This window comes from Panthera pardus, unplaced genomic scaffold, assembly GCF_024362965.1.
Source record: "Panthera pardus isolate Hobbes unplaced genomic scaffold, ASM2436296v1 HiC_scaffold_17, whole genome shotgun sequence".
NCBI lineage: Eukaryota > Metazoa > Chordata > Mammalia > Carnivora > Felidae > Panthera > Panthera pardus.
Genome location: NW_026526732.1, coordinates 21,721,874 through 21,736,876, shown reverse-complemented (window position 1 = coordinate 21,736,876; position 15,003 = coordinate 21,721,874). Strand labels below are relative to the sequence as shown.

Genomic DNA, 15,003 nt, shown 5'->3' with positions numbered 1-15,003 from the left:
TACCTAATTAAAAAAACCCAGAAATTTGAAGCATTACTTATTAATTTGTCTAAAATAACAATAATGAATCTATTATGTTAGCAAAAACAGCATGTTTTTGTAAATATTAATATTATAAACTAATTTTTCCAAGACAAAAACAAATTGAACTAGAGAGTGACATTGCTTTACATTTTTGAAAATCCTTCGTTTCTGGCATCTGAGAGGACATCTGGATTCTCATTGCCACTTCTGCGATTAGTTTGTTGTGGAACCACACGTGATGCATGTAGTCTTGAGTGCAAAACCCCTCTACACTCAGGAAGGAATGAGTGTGAAAAGGCAAATCACTTATGATAATCCTAATTTGGAAGGGTTTCTGGGCACCCAGAGCTCCCCAGACGTTATGTTGTGAACCTGTGACGGATAGAGATAGGGCATTTCATTTCACTTTGCATTTTTTTCAGTTGCCTGCATGATTGAGCCTTTTTTCATGTTTATTTCTTTCTTGCTTCCTCTTTTGTAGATTGTCTGATTGATACTTTTGGAGTTTAAAGAATTATTTTGGGCGTGCCTGGGTGGCTCAGTCGGTTAAGAGTCCCGACTCTTGATTTTTGGCTCGGGTCATGATCTCACAGTTGGTGCGATAGAGCCTTGTTTGGGGCTCTGCACTGCTTGGGATTCTCTCTCCTCTCTCTGCTTCTCCCCTGCTCCTATGGTGCATGCATGCGTATGCGTGCACTCTTTCTCAAAATAAACTATTTTGGTTACGAATTCCTTGTTTAGAGTGTACATTGCAAATATCCTGTCCCTTAGTCTGTGGCTTTTTTTTAAAATGTTTATTTATTTTTGAGAGACAGAGACACAGAGCATGAGTGGAGGAGGGACAGAGAGAGAGGGAGACACAGAATCCGAAGCAGGCTCCATGCTCTGAGCTGTAAGCATAGAGCCCAACGTGGGGCTCAAACCCACAAACTGTGAGATCATGACCTGAGCTGAAGTCGGATGCTAACTGACTGAGCCACCCAGGTGCCCCTATGGCTTCTAATATTTTTATTAGTGGTGCTATTTTCAGAATTCTTAAACATTAATGGTCTACCAATAGCTTCCCCTTTTTGTGTGTTTTTACAGCATTTTTAGTACTCTAAAATCGGAAAGCTTCTTTTTTTTATATTTTCAACTGACGGTTGTACAGTTTTGATTTTCATATTCAGGTTCTTAATCCACCAAGAACTAATTTCCCCAAGGTGCATGTGAGGTCAAATTCTGTCCCATCATCTCTTCGCTCCAGCCATGGGTGTCCACTCTTGCCAGCATAGCATCATTTATTGGCCGGTAAATTCCTCCTCACTGATCTTTAATGCAGTCTCTGTCAAGGTCAGGTTTCTCTGCCACCTATGCATGTGGCTCGTCTCTTCCAGTGGTCTCTTTGGATGTCTGGGCCCATAAAATACTGAGTTAATCATTAATTATTAGCTAAGTGATACAACTAAATATCTGGTAGGGCATAACCCCCCACCTGTTTTGACTGTGGTCCTTTTCTTTTTTTATTTCTTTTCTTTTTTTTATTAAAAATTTTTTTAATGTTTATCTTTGAAGGAAAGAGAGACAGAGCGTGAGTGGGGGAGGGGCAGAGAGAGAGGGAGACACAGAATCTGAAACAGACTCCAGGCCCTGAGCTGTCAACACAGAGCCTGACAGGAGGCTCGAACCCACAAAGTGCGAGATCATGACCTGAGCTGAAGTTGGTCGCCCAACTGGCTGAGCCACCCAGGCACCCCAACTGTGGTCCTTTTCTATATTGATATGAAAATCAGATTGTGAATATATGATTTTGCCAAGTTAACACGTAGACTTGTTGGGATTTTTATGAGAATTGTGCTTAATGTATAGATTGACTATGTTTTTTTTAGAGAAAAAAATTTAAGCCTCATCTAATATACCGTATGCTAAAGTGGATTTCAGATGGAGCTAATAGTTAATTCTTTTATCAACACTAAAGAAAAGTAATAACCAACCTCTCTTTATTAAAACAAATCTCTCTTTATTAAAAACAAAGCAAGACGGGACGCCTGGGTGGCTCAGTTGGTTGAGCATCCGACTTCGGCTCAGGTCATGATCTCGCAGTTTGTGAGTTCGAACCCCTCATCGGGCTCTGTGCTGACAGCTCGGAGCCTGGAGCCTGCTTTGGATTCTGTGTCTCCCTCTGTCTGCCCCTTCCCCACTCATGGTCTGACTGTCTCTGTCTCTCAAAAATGAATAAACATTAAAAAAAAAATTAAAAACAAAGCAACACAAAAACAGAAAAGCAAACAAAAAATAGAGAAAATATTTATCAAATCTTTGGAAAAGACAAGAGTGTAACTGTAAACGTTCTGGGAAAACAATCCCCCAAGACAAATTTATGGATTTGATAAAAAAAAATTGAATCCTGAAGTAGAAACATTGCTTTCAGCGACATGGCAAATGTTCATCTTTCCTATAAAAAGAATTCATCTAAACTGATAAGGAAGCAGATAAAGAACACAGTTATAAATTATCCCATATTTTAGTAAACATAAAAAAATATTTGCATTCATTGACAGTCAAAGAAGCATTAAATGAAGACAATGGTGAAAGATGTATTTATCCATTGAAATAGGATATTATTGGTGTGGACGTAGGATTTTTGTCAGTTCCATACACTGCTGCTAGAAGTCTAAATTTCTAACCCTTTTTTTTTATGTTTATTCATTTTTGAGAGAGACAGAGTGCAAGCCGGGGAGGGACAGAGAGAGAGGGAGACACAGAATCCAAAGCAGGTTCCAGGCTCTGAGCTGTCAGCACAGAATATGATGTAGGGCTTGTACTCACGAATTGTGAGATCATGACTTGAGCTGAACTCGGACGCTTAACCAACTGAGCCACCCAGGTGCCCCTAAATTTCTAACTTTTAAGCAAAACAATTTGGCAATAAGTCTTAGATACATTAAACTTTTTCCTATTTTCTGATCCCGTAATTCTACTTTGGGAAATTTATACTAAGGTGGTAATCAAAAATGTGCAAAAATACATAAAAAGATAACCCTTGCAAGTTCTTTTTTAAAGTAAAATTTCAGGAGCAATTGAAGTATCCAGCTGCAGAAGGGTTAACTAAAAGTTAGTGAATATATTCTGTGTAGATAGTGAATATATATACTAAGTACATAGTGTTGTACTTAGTATATATATTTTCTCTTATATACATATATACATTCATAAGAATATATACTTATGTAGATCAGTACATGAGTAAGTAGTCATGATGAGTTTGTAACTGGGGCCCAGAGGTGCTTGCACCTGGTTCTGGTGGTCCCAGACAGACCAGGTTTGGCCACTTGCGACTGACAGAATCCAAAGGCAGAGAGAGGAGTGGTGGAGAAAAAAGAAAGGAATTTCTTTCAGTAAGGCCAATACCGGGAAGACAGCGGACTAGTATCTCGAAGAGTTTCCAAAGTACTGAAAATACTTCTAGGTTTCTGTAAGGAAAAGGTGGGACAAGGGTCAGTGATTATGTGCAGGTGGGCGGTGAAGGTCAGGCCCATCATTGTCCTAGAGTCCATCACATGGGGTCTTGCTGGCTCAGGGCATTTCTTGTTGCTTGAGGGGTACTTTCGGTTCCCATCTTGGGATGCTTTGCCTGCAGGGTCTTTTGCCTGAGTTCAGAGATAAGCTGGAAAGAAGAACTTAATCAATTAGAAAGTTTGAAGTAAAAAGGGAAGTACTCAAAGACTTCTTTCAATTTTATTAAGAATGACTAATACTCATAAAGTTAATTGGAAAAGAATAGAAAATTAGAATAAATTGACTTTACAAATTAAGGCAAACATCTTGGGAAAATAAAGTAGCAGTCCTAATTTTCCTATAGTTGATTTACTTTTTATTTTATTTTCTCTTGGTGTCAGCGTGAGTTCCTTCTAACTTACTGCTGCTCTAGACTATTGTGGGACAGTTTAATTGGCTTTATGGCTACCACGGACATATGGATTCGACAGGAAATACCACTGTCATTTTTAGGATGAAAAAATAAAAACGTCTTACAATTTTTTTTTTACTTAAACTAAATTTTATGTAAACACACACACAAATCACCACTAGGCCACCACAGTCAGAATCTCCTGTTGATGTATTAATACTTTGCCACATTTTTAAATTTCAGCTCATCCTAATGTCCAAAAGGTGGTGCTAGAATCATCTGCGTCCGATATTCCTGTTCTGTCTCCTCGTACTTCGGAAATTTCAATTCCTGCTGATCTGGATAAAACCATAACAGAACTAGCTGACTGGCTGGTCCTGATCGACCAGATGTTGAAATCCAACATTGTCACTGTCGGGGATGTAGAAGAGATCAATAAGACAGTTTCCCGAATGAAAGTAAGTACATAATGTAAAGGCTTGTCATGGAAATACCACACACAGAAGCAGACAAGATCTGTTTGGAGCTCCTTTGTTTGTCCTAAACCCTGGGAGAATGAGCTTTAAAAAACTCTCTATCTGTCAAACAGCCATGCTGTTTGGCTAGCTCCAAAGAGAAAATCGTTTCTTGCATTTTTAGTGTTTTTGTAAGATGAGGTTTACCAACTTGAAGTGTAGACTCAGTGTATTTTACTTGTATTTAAATTTTTTTTTTAATATTTATTTTGAAAGGGAGAGACAGAGAGAGAGAGTGCACATGTACTCATGGAAGCATGTGGGGAAAGGGCAGAGAGAGAGAGAGAGAGAGGAAGAGAGAGAATTCCAAGCAGGTTCTGCACTGTCAGTCCAGAGCCCCATGTGGGGCTCAATCTCACAAACTGTGAGATCATAATCTGAGCCAAAATCAAGAGTTGGACGCTTAACTGACTGAGCCACCCAGCCACGCCTAGACTCAGTGTATTTTAAAACCTAAAACTGATACCTTAAAGGGAGACACATCAATACAAATGTAAACTAGTGTTAGATTTAATGCCTACTGTGATGTAGGATATTTTCCTAAAGCCCCTTTTTACTTTATATTTTGTAATGAGCTTCTGTGTTTAATTGCTGACTTCAGAAGTGAGAATCTCATGCCTAGAAATTTGTTACCATGCATACACCATCTAACATAAATTTTCAGTATTCATAGTGTGCTAGTTTCTGGGCTGTGTGTTATATAGGGATACTGAAAAGGACATACCAGGTAGAAATTGGCAATGTACCATAAAATAATAACAATAGCTATTGCTAACTTTTATTAGGTGCTTAAAATGTGCTGGGCAGTTTAGGAAGTATTTCACATGTATCGTCTCCTTCACTTTTTTAACAGTCTTTTGAGGTGGGTATTGATTTTATCCCCAGACTACAAATATGTCCAAAGTGAGGCGGAGACACTGGGTACACGTAAGTAGAGACGTTGCTCCAGCAAGGCAGAATCTGATAGAAGCCATAGCATAGCTATAAGCCACCTGTTAGGGGAGCCAGCATGAGGAAGGAGATTACTTCACAATGGTGGAAAGCGTACTGTGTGGGATTTTGACATCTGGAGATAAAGTAAATGGCATTCCTGATACAGGGAACAGAGTGAATAAGGACATGAGGTAGGGGAGCGTGAGGGACATTGGGTCAACATTGGTGCAGGAAAGAAGTGTAGTGGGCGGTCAGATAGCAAAGGCAGGTTCAAGTTCACTTCCTAGACCGTGCAAAGCCCGTTGGGTTTTTAGTCTGTGAGCAGTTCTTTTTACCCCTTTTCTTTTTCTTTTTTAATTGTGGCTGAGGACTGATGATAATAGAGTGCTGCTGTGGTAAGAAGACTGGGATGCTTCTTAGTGCTTAGGATAAATTGGAGGCAAGAGATACTTAAAGCAAGCACAAGAGCCCTTTCCGAGTGGCTAAGATGATGCTATTGCAATTAACAGAAATAGGGAATAGAAGAAATGGAACGTGGATGAGGGTTTGATTGATTTAGTTTCAGATATGTTGTGTTGAGAGGTTCTTAGGCCAATTAGAAGGAAATAATCAGCATTCATTGAAATGTTTCTCTGGGATTCAGGATTAGAAGTTGTGAATAATCCATTTCAAGATAATATTTGACACTATCAGGCTAATTGAAATCTGAAAAATTAGTGAATTTATAAAGAGGAAGAGCTGGGAGAGAATCTTTGCCACACTATTTGTACTTACTGGAAATTGTGTTTTCTAATCTTTATGGCTTTTTATTAGTTCTATGTTGGGAACACTATATTCCTCATATTTTAAACCTTTTGCCCCTATTTATCAGTACTGAGATAAATCCCCTGCAGCAGTATTTTTCACGTCTGCATGCATTTAATTCGCAGTTATCCCAATAGCCTTTTTTTACTGTCTCACCCCAGCCCTGCAGGTGACATTAGTTTATATTCATATCTGATGTAGGGCAGATATACAGGGTATCATCAGCAGAAGTCCCTGCTAATGTTTTCAGACCATATTTTTTTCATAGGGATTTTCTTCACTGAATCTGCTCAGACTTCGTATAGCTGAGCTGTACGATTTTTATTATTTCTTTTTGTGAAAACTACAACACAGACAGAGAGTTAAGTGCTTTGCCAAGCGACCTAGACGATAAGTGGCAGAGCTGAGATTTAAACCCAGGACCCTTGCCTTCCAGCCTCTCTTTCTCTGCTAGACTGCTGATGCCTCGCTGTAGGAGGAAAACGACAATTCTGATGTCAGCACGCTGGTTTTGCTTTGTTAGTAGTACTCTTATGGTACGGCTTATGACCTATCTTAATGATCATGTGTTCTTAACAGATCACGAAGGCTGACTTAGAGCAACGCCATCCTCAGCTTGATTGTGTTTTTACATTGGCACAGAATTTGAAAAATAAAGCTTCTAGTTCAGATGTGAGAACAGCAATCACAGAAAAATGTAAGTTTTTTTCTAAATGATATATTACCCACTTTCCCTGAAAATGGTAACACACACACATACACATTTTCATAGATTATTTACCCAGAAATTAATATTATTTGATATTCGATAGTATCTATTAATAATTATAGTTTTGCTTCCATTTTTATTTTTTGTGAACATTATTATGATTCCCTTATGAATTCCTTAAAGTGTTAACCTCTCATTAATGTTCTAAAAATTTATTTCTTAATGTTTACTTATTTTGAGAGAGAGAGAGAGAGAGAGAGAGCAGGGGAGGGGCAGAGAGAGAGGGAGAGAGAGGATCGCAAGCGGGCTTTGTGCTGTCAGTGCAGAGCCCATGTGGGGCTCGAACTCATGAGCGTGAGATCATGACCTGAGCCGAAATCAAGAGTCAGACACTTAACCGACTGAGCCGCCCAGGCACCCCTAACCTTATTACTTTTAATTACTGGCACATTGGATTTTGTTCCTTTTAAGTTAGGATTTCTTTTAAAGGAATCAAAAAAGAAAAGTTAGAGAAAACCATCAGAATGCAAAACCATGCTTTCATTATAATTTATTTAGTAAAACCAGATCTTGCTTTGTCTATTTAACTCCTGTTCTTCAAATTCATTCCAAAAAGAATTTATTGAGCAACTACCATGTACCTGTGGGCCGGATACTAATTTGGGAATAATTTAGTTAAAAGCAAAATAAAACAAAACAAAAAATAAACATACAAACACCACAGCAAAGATCCCTGTTTCATTTGCTTTCTGGCTTAAAATAAGCATCTGTGAAATCTGTAGACATATAAAACAGTCTAAATTCTCAAGAATGTCATGTAGGGATAGTCACTGTCTGCTTTCATCATCCCCTCTCCCATACCGCCTTCCACCCACTGTAACTATTCCATATTGTAGATATTCTTTAAAACATCCTGGAAGTTCCTAGTCTCCTTGCCTTTATTCACATTATTATTATTATTTTTTTCCTCTCGGCCTTTTCTTCCCCAGTGAAATTCTATGCAGCAGCTAAAATGTCACCCCCTATGTGATGTCTTCCCTACCCTCTAGTAGTCCCTGGAGAACTGTATTTTCTATCTTTAGTTTCTGCTGTGGCCTTTTGCCTGATAATGTCCTTGTAGATCTCACAATTATTTTAATTCTCTCTCCTTTCCATAGACAGTAAATATTCATCTTTCTGGCCCTGGGCCTCCTACAGTGTTCAATACAAAGTAAGGACTTCATAAATATTTGGGGCAGAACATAAACTGAAAGTTACTTTATTACCTTGTCTAATATTTTCTGAGGCAAAGCAAGTCAACGCTTCCTCCCATGAAAAGTGTGTTTTGATTTCAAAATAAACGTGGCTGCAGCAACATTATTGGAACAGAGGAGTTAGCAGAGAACTTTGTCACAGTGTTGGTTTATTTTTACTGCATAAGCCATTTTCTTTCTTTCTCCATGGTTTTTTTTTTTTTTTTTTTTTTCCCCAATTGATGGATTGCTCAGGTCTCTGTTGAAACTCTGGAGTGATCTCGTTTCCTATCACGTGGCAGGAGAGCTTCTCTGCCTCAGTGACCCCAAACTATTTACAAAGTCTTCTCCATTTTGCTTTATCCACATCTTATGTTTTCCCCACCCCCTCCTATTTGTCCACTGTTTCTTTTAAGGTTGTTTGACAAGACTTTTCTCTTTCTGAGTAGCTTCCCTTTCTAATTTAACTCCCTCTCTTTGTTTTTTTCTCCTTTTTTTTATTTGCATGGAGCCTACATGATCTTTGTCATTATTCATTCTATGGGAAAAAAAAAAGCTCAGTAGGAGTGTACTGCCTATAATAACCTGCTTTTAACACTTATTCACAAAGAATAGAACAATTTGCTTAATGATAAACCTGTGATATTTGCTGTCACTTGATGTCTTTCATGTTATTTGTTCACTATTAAAGGATTCTATTAGTAATAGGGTTGATCATAAGTACTTTATGTAACTTTTTAACTGACAAGTAGAACATTATGATGAATTTGTTCTCTCTTGAAGTAAAAAACTTAGGCAATTTATTTAAACTGTTAAAGAAGACAGCTTAAAACAGATAATTTCATTGAACAATTTTTAGAAATTATTAAACGTTAAGTATAATTTCCAGTTTTCTGAGCACTACTAAAAATGATAGCTCTTATGGCTTGCTGTAACCCTGTTATCCCAAGAAATTTTACCAGAAGGTCCCATTATGCCTTAACTGCAATATTATTTTGTGGTTAAGCTCTTGTAGGCCTGGTATTTAACCAGAGTGCTCTGCACTCTGTGTGACATCCAAAGCATCTTCTAGACATTTTTGATGTCCTACCTACTTATGATCAATGGGTTGTTGAAGTTATTCGAAGCTACTGTTTACTAGTGCCTCAGTTCAAGGTCATGAACTACCCATAAAGTAATTCATCAAAAGTTTGTTTCATTAGATCTCTCTTTCCTTAGTCCCTTGTTAAAAATGAGAAGAGGAGAGAGGGTAGGGGAGAAAAAGGGTGGAGAACAGACAGAGGAGAAAAAGAAATAGAAAGAGATATTAAAAAAGAAAGAGGACAAGATCTAGTGTCAATTTTTTTATGGTAAAGAGCTACTGGGGACATAGAACTTGAATCTAATTTGCTCTTGGTGTTTTTCTTGAACATATAAAAATACTTTCTTTCATGCTACAGTAAAACAAATATGAAAAGTATTCTTAAATAGATTATTTCCTTTCAAAATCCTGACAGCCTTAGAGCATCTCCTTTGAAGATGACAAGTGACTACATCTGTGTCTTACAGTTCTGTCATAGAGTATTGTTAAACTCTACCTTTATTAAACCAGATTCTGTGAATATAAATTAGATAGGAATTTACTTTCTTTATAATTTTTGGTTTATCCATTTAAAATAGTTGTTATTTTTATTGTGAGCTATTTCAGTGCATTAAAAATAGAATTTATTTATTTTATTTTTAAACAAAATTTTTTAATGTTTTTATTTATTCTTTTTTTATTTAAAAAAATTTTTTTTAATGTTTATTTATTTTTGAGACAGAAACAAAGCATGAATGGGGGGAGGGCCAGAGAGAGAGGGAGACACAGAATCAGAAGCAGGCTCCAGGTTCTGAGCTGTCAGCACAGAGCCCGATGCGGGGCTTGAACTCGTGGACCGCAAGATCACGACCTGAGCCAAAGTCGGACGCTTAACCGACTGAGCCACCCAGGTGCCTCTGTTTTTATTTATTCTCGAGAGAGAGAGAAAGAGAGAGAGAGATAGAGAGACAGAGCGTGAGCAAGGAAGGGGCAGAGAGGTAGACGCAGAATCCAAAGCAGGCTCCAGGCTCTCAGCTGTCAGCTCAGAGCCCAACGTGGGGCTCGAACTCACAAGCCATGAGATCATGACCTGAGCTGAAGTTGGACGTTCAACCAACTGAGCCACCCAGGCACCCCATTTAAAATAGAATTTAGAGGGGCACCTGGGTGTCTCAGTCGGTTAAGCGTCCAACTCTTGATTTTGGCTCAGGTCATGATCTCACAGTTTGTGAGTTCGAGCCCTTCATCGGGCTCTGAGCTGACAGAGTGGAGCCTGCTTGGGATTCCCTCTGTCTGCCCCTCCCCAGTTGTCTTTCTCTCTCTCTCTCTCTCAAAATAAATTTAGAAAAAGATTTAAAAATAAATAAATAAATAAATAAATAAATAAATAAATAAATAAATAAAATAGAATTTAGGGGCACCTGGGTGCCTCAGTCGGTTAAGTGTCTGACTCTTGATATTGGTTCAGGTCATGATCTCATGGTTCATGGGATTGAGCCCTACATTGGGCTCTGTGCTGACAGTGTGGAGCCTGCTTGGGATTCTCTCTCTCTCTTTCTCTCTCTCTCTCTCTCTCTCTGCCCTTCCCTCACTCTCTCTGTCTCTCTCAAAAATAAATAAACTTAAAAAAATTCCCCTAAGATGTATGTACCAATTTGCCTTCTTTTTCTTTTCCATTTATAACCTTACTTATGATGGACTTGGTGTCAGGTATTTTTCCCCTTTACTGAAAGTTACTTTCTGGGATTATTTTTATAATGTCTCCTCCAGTGGAAAAGGTCAAGAACCAGTGGGATAGCACTCAGCATGGTGTCGAGTTAAGACAGCAGCAGCTGGAGGACATGATTATCGACAGTCTTCAGTGGGATGATCACAGGGAAGAAACCGAGGAGCTCATGAGAAAATATGAGGCTCGACTCTACATTCTCCAACAAGCTCGAAGGGATCCACTCATCAAGCAAATTTCTGATAATCAAGTAAGACTCATAGATTTTTTTTTTTTTTTTGCATGATCAGTTTGTTGGATGTACTTTTTTGTTCCGTCATGAACTGTAATTTTGGGGACCCTTGTCATGATGTTTTCACAAGTGCTTAGAATATACATCTAAATTTATATTAAAAAATTTGACCAGGAAGGTTTTTGAAAAAAATTGGAAGGCATAACAGATAGAAATGTACCTGTATGCCAGATTTATCCCTCACTGGTTCTTTGCAAATGGAACACAACCATGAACCAGCATCTAGAAAGATAGGAACCCTCCTCCTTTTACTCCCTTCCATGTCTACCCTGAAGGTTATTTTTATTTATGAAATTCTCTGAGATCTTCATTTGAGGCTACCATAGTGACCAAATCAGGTAACAAGTGTAGTTTCTTTTAGTACCTTTATAACCAACTGCTTTATCTGTACCATAAGAATAGGTGACTTTTTGTGATTGGTTTGAGTATAAAGTTGACAACATCGAACATTAATGGTATTTTTAAAGTGCTGTTTTGTATTCTCTCTATAGAAAATATTTGGGGCACCTGGGTAGCTCAGTGTGTTAAGTGTCCACCTCTTGGTTTTGGTTCAGGTCATGATTTCACTGTTTGTGAGGTCAAGCCCTGCATCAGACTCTGCACTGATAGCCTGGAACCTGCTTGGGATTCTCTCTCTCCCTCTCTCTGCCCCTCCCCCCCACTCACGCCTACTCCCTCTCTCTCTCAAAAATAAGTAAATAAACATTTTTAAAAAAGAAAATATTCTTGGGTTGGGGGTTATAGGTGTTAGGTTATATTTTGGTATAACGTTTCTTTGCCCTTCAGGTAACTTAAGATGACAGTGTACATTTGTGAAGAATATAATAAAGATATAATAAAGAATATGTGGGAGAGAAAATATAAAACCTGAGAACATGTATTTATTCTTCACGCTTGTAGACTTTCCACAGTTACAATTTAGAAGTCAAGTGGCCAGGTGTCCTGATTTTGTGGATGGTTTTGTGTGTTTATGATATCTGCAGATTGTTTTAATTAAATGACTCCAGTATAATAGTCAGCAAAGCTGACTGAAATAAAATAAAAAGTGATACCAATGCTTCAATCAGCAGATATTAAAAATATTCCTTTCTAAACAATAGTGTGGCTCTTTTCTGCTTCAACTTTAGGGTGATTTTTTTTGCCAGTTGCTATAAAAAGCATTATAGGAACATTCCTCTGTCATTTAGATTTCATGGGGAGTATCTAGGTCTGGGGGTTCTGAGAGGTGGAAACCCAGTGCATGTGGACACACTCTGCATCCGTGTAGTTATTTAAGCAACTCTCAGTAAACCTCGCTTGATCCACCCAAGCAGTTAACTTTGTCAACACACAGAGTGATCCAGGGGCACAGAAGACTTCCATGTTGTTGGCCCTTTTCATTTCTGCCAGTATGTAGAAGAACTCTATAGTAAGTTTATTCCTGTATGATTCACGTTGCTATAAGGATCAGGTATATAGCAGAACAAATGGAAAAGATAAATGGTTTGAGGAAGTAAAATATCTCAGAGAAGAAAAAAAGAGAGTCTTGTAATATCATCTGCTATGTACTTGATCATTTCCTAGACACTTGCCTTTTCACTTCCAGAATTACTTTTAATTAAGCTTATGTTCAAGAGTTTGTCTCATAATTTGCTTTTTTCTTTTGATATTTGTGTCTAAAACATGTCACAACCTCCGGGGAGGATGAGTGTTTAGGTAATACTAGTTACCGAGTGACCAAGGCTAATCATTACCCCTACAATTACACCTTAGATATTGCTTCAAGAACTGAGTCCTGGCGATGGTATTGTAATGGCATTCGATAATGTCCTGCAGAAGCTGCTTGAGGAATATGGTAGTGATGACACCAGGAATGTGAAGGAAACCACCGAGTACTTAAAAACATCATGGATCAACCTCAAACAAAGGTAACACTAAGGGCCTGGCAGGTAAATGCATGTAGAGGTGAGAATTGAGTTGCTTTGGCTTTCTCATGGAAACATGCCAAATATGGGACTACTAGAAGTATATCTTATTACTTTTAAAAAATTTTTGTACTGTGCCGAGTTACTATTTTCACACTTAGTACAGAAGGTATATTTATACATTATCTACTTGAATTTCTGCAGTGGGGTTCTCCTTGAGTGAGGCTAAACCTTGCCATAGATCATTTTATGTGCTCTGATTTTCCTCGGCCTCCCAGCATTACCTGGAATACATCCTGTAGTACTCTGGTGGTAAGGACCAGTTCGGTATTTGCAGATGCATTAGGGTAATATCACCCCTAATTGTAATTAAAATAGTGTACTCTTTGGCCAGGTCATCCTCAGTTGAGGCTGAGAACACACGGATCCAACACCAGGCTTCTGAAACATGCTATGTATATTTAGGGCTTCAGCTAATCTATTTTCATTCCATTACTCTGTCAAGCCAGTATATTTGGAAGAATCTAAAATAGCATATGTGTTTATAAGAGAGATTTTCCTGTCAGTTGAACACCTAGGGTCTGAGGAACTGTAAGCAGTGGTTAGAGTCTCTTTAAGATAGCATACTTACATTGATCATCAGGAAAAAGCGTTTACTTCCTGCATGGTACTGGGAATGCCTGTGTCTAATAAAATTATGCTATCACACACATCTTTATATATTCAAATACAACCAACTGCCTGAAAGCTAATTTGTATCAAAACACATTTTATTTTGCAGTGAGTAAAATGGATGATATTAGAACACCTTATGATACAAGTTATTGGTAATAAAGTATGGCCAAGCGTTTAATAACAGTTTGACGTGGAGGTGTTTTATGCATTTTTACAATGTCATTTTTGGAGTCTTCAAAGTAGATTTTTAGGAAACTCAAAGTAAAGAATTAAAAGGCAGTATATGAGTGTGAATATATATGTTGCTACACATACTTAGGATTCTGGAGGAAATAAGACTAAGATAGCAGATACAAAACTTCAGAGTAGTTAAAGCCGAAGATAGCTATAATGCTGCCCTTTCTAGCATTTTAGTACATCTGTTGTCTTTTGTTGTAATTGGTTACTTGGATGTAGTAAGGATCCCAAAACTAGGGCAGGGAAGAGGGTGAATTAAAAACAGCTATAGGATAAATAAGTCCTGGGGACTGCATGGCATCCATAGTTAACCATACTGTATTGTATATTCAAATATTATTCGAATGTATATTCGAATGTTATGTATATTCGAATATTACCAAGTAGGTTTTAAGAGTTCTCAGCACAAGAACAAAAAAATGTGTAACCCTGTGTGGTGATAGACGTTAATTAAATTTACTGTGTTAATCATTTTGCAATATATACTTGCATCAAATTACTGTTTTATACCTTAGGGCGCTTTCCTAAAACTAACGCAATATGATATGTCAATTATATCTCAATTTAAAAACCCAGCTTTAACACTAAGATAGTCCTTAAGCATACTTTATCTGTGTGTCTCCAAAAATCCATATGTAAGAATTATGACTTTGTTTTTGTTGTAAACGATACCAAAAACACTGATCACTTAGGAATGTGAAGCCTGCTTTATTTAGCACCTCCAATTCTTTTTTTTTTTTTTTTTTGCTTTTACTTTGTAAATATTTTAAGACAGCCTACAGCAGTAGTTAGATTAGATGGAAGAGGCAATTAAAAATGAATTATATTCCAAGGTGATCTTTCATTTATCAGAGCTAAGACAAGCACAGTGTTCCAATTTTATGGTAGTTACAAGACATTGTCCTTATTGTATTTTCTTACTGCATTTTGGAGGGAAATACATCAACATTAATATTTAGACACGATTTAGGTATATTACTATCTATAAAGCAGGGAAAATACA

At 37.7% G+C, this 15,003-nt stretch overlaps 1 protein-coding gene across 4 annotated transcripts in view; it reads left to right on the top strand.

The window, feature by feature from the left end:
- Window positions 1-15,003, top strand: part of UTRN (utrophin) — a 487,285-nt gene that overhangs the window by 224,031 nt on the left and 248,251 nt on the right. For all 4 annotated transcript variants that reach the window (XM_053904408.1, XM_053904406.1, XM_053904407.1 and 1 more), the window contains exons 46-49: window positions 4,157-4,371; window positions 6,745-6,862; window positions 10,937-11,142; window positions 12,937-13,091. In XM_053904408.1, the coding sequence (XP_053760383.1) occupies window positions 4,157-4,371; window positions 6,745-6,862; window positions 10,937-11,142; window positions 12,937-13,091 (694 nt within the window). The remainder of the gene's footprint in view (window positions 1-4,156; window positions 4,372-6,744; window positions 6,863-10,936; window positions 11,143-12,936; window positions 13,092-15,003) is intronic.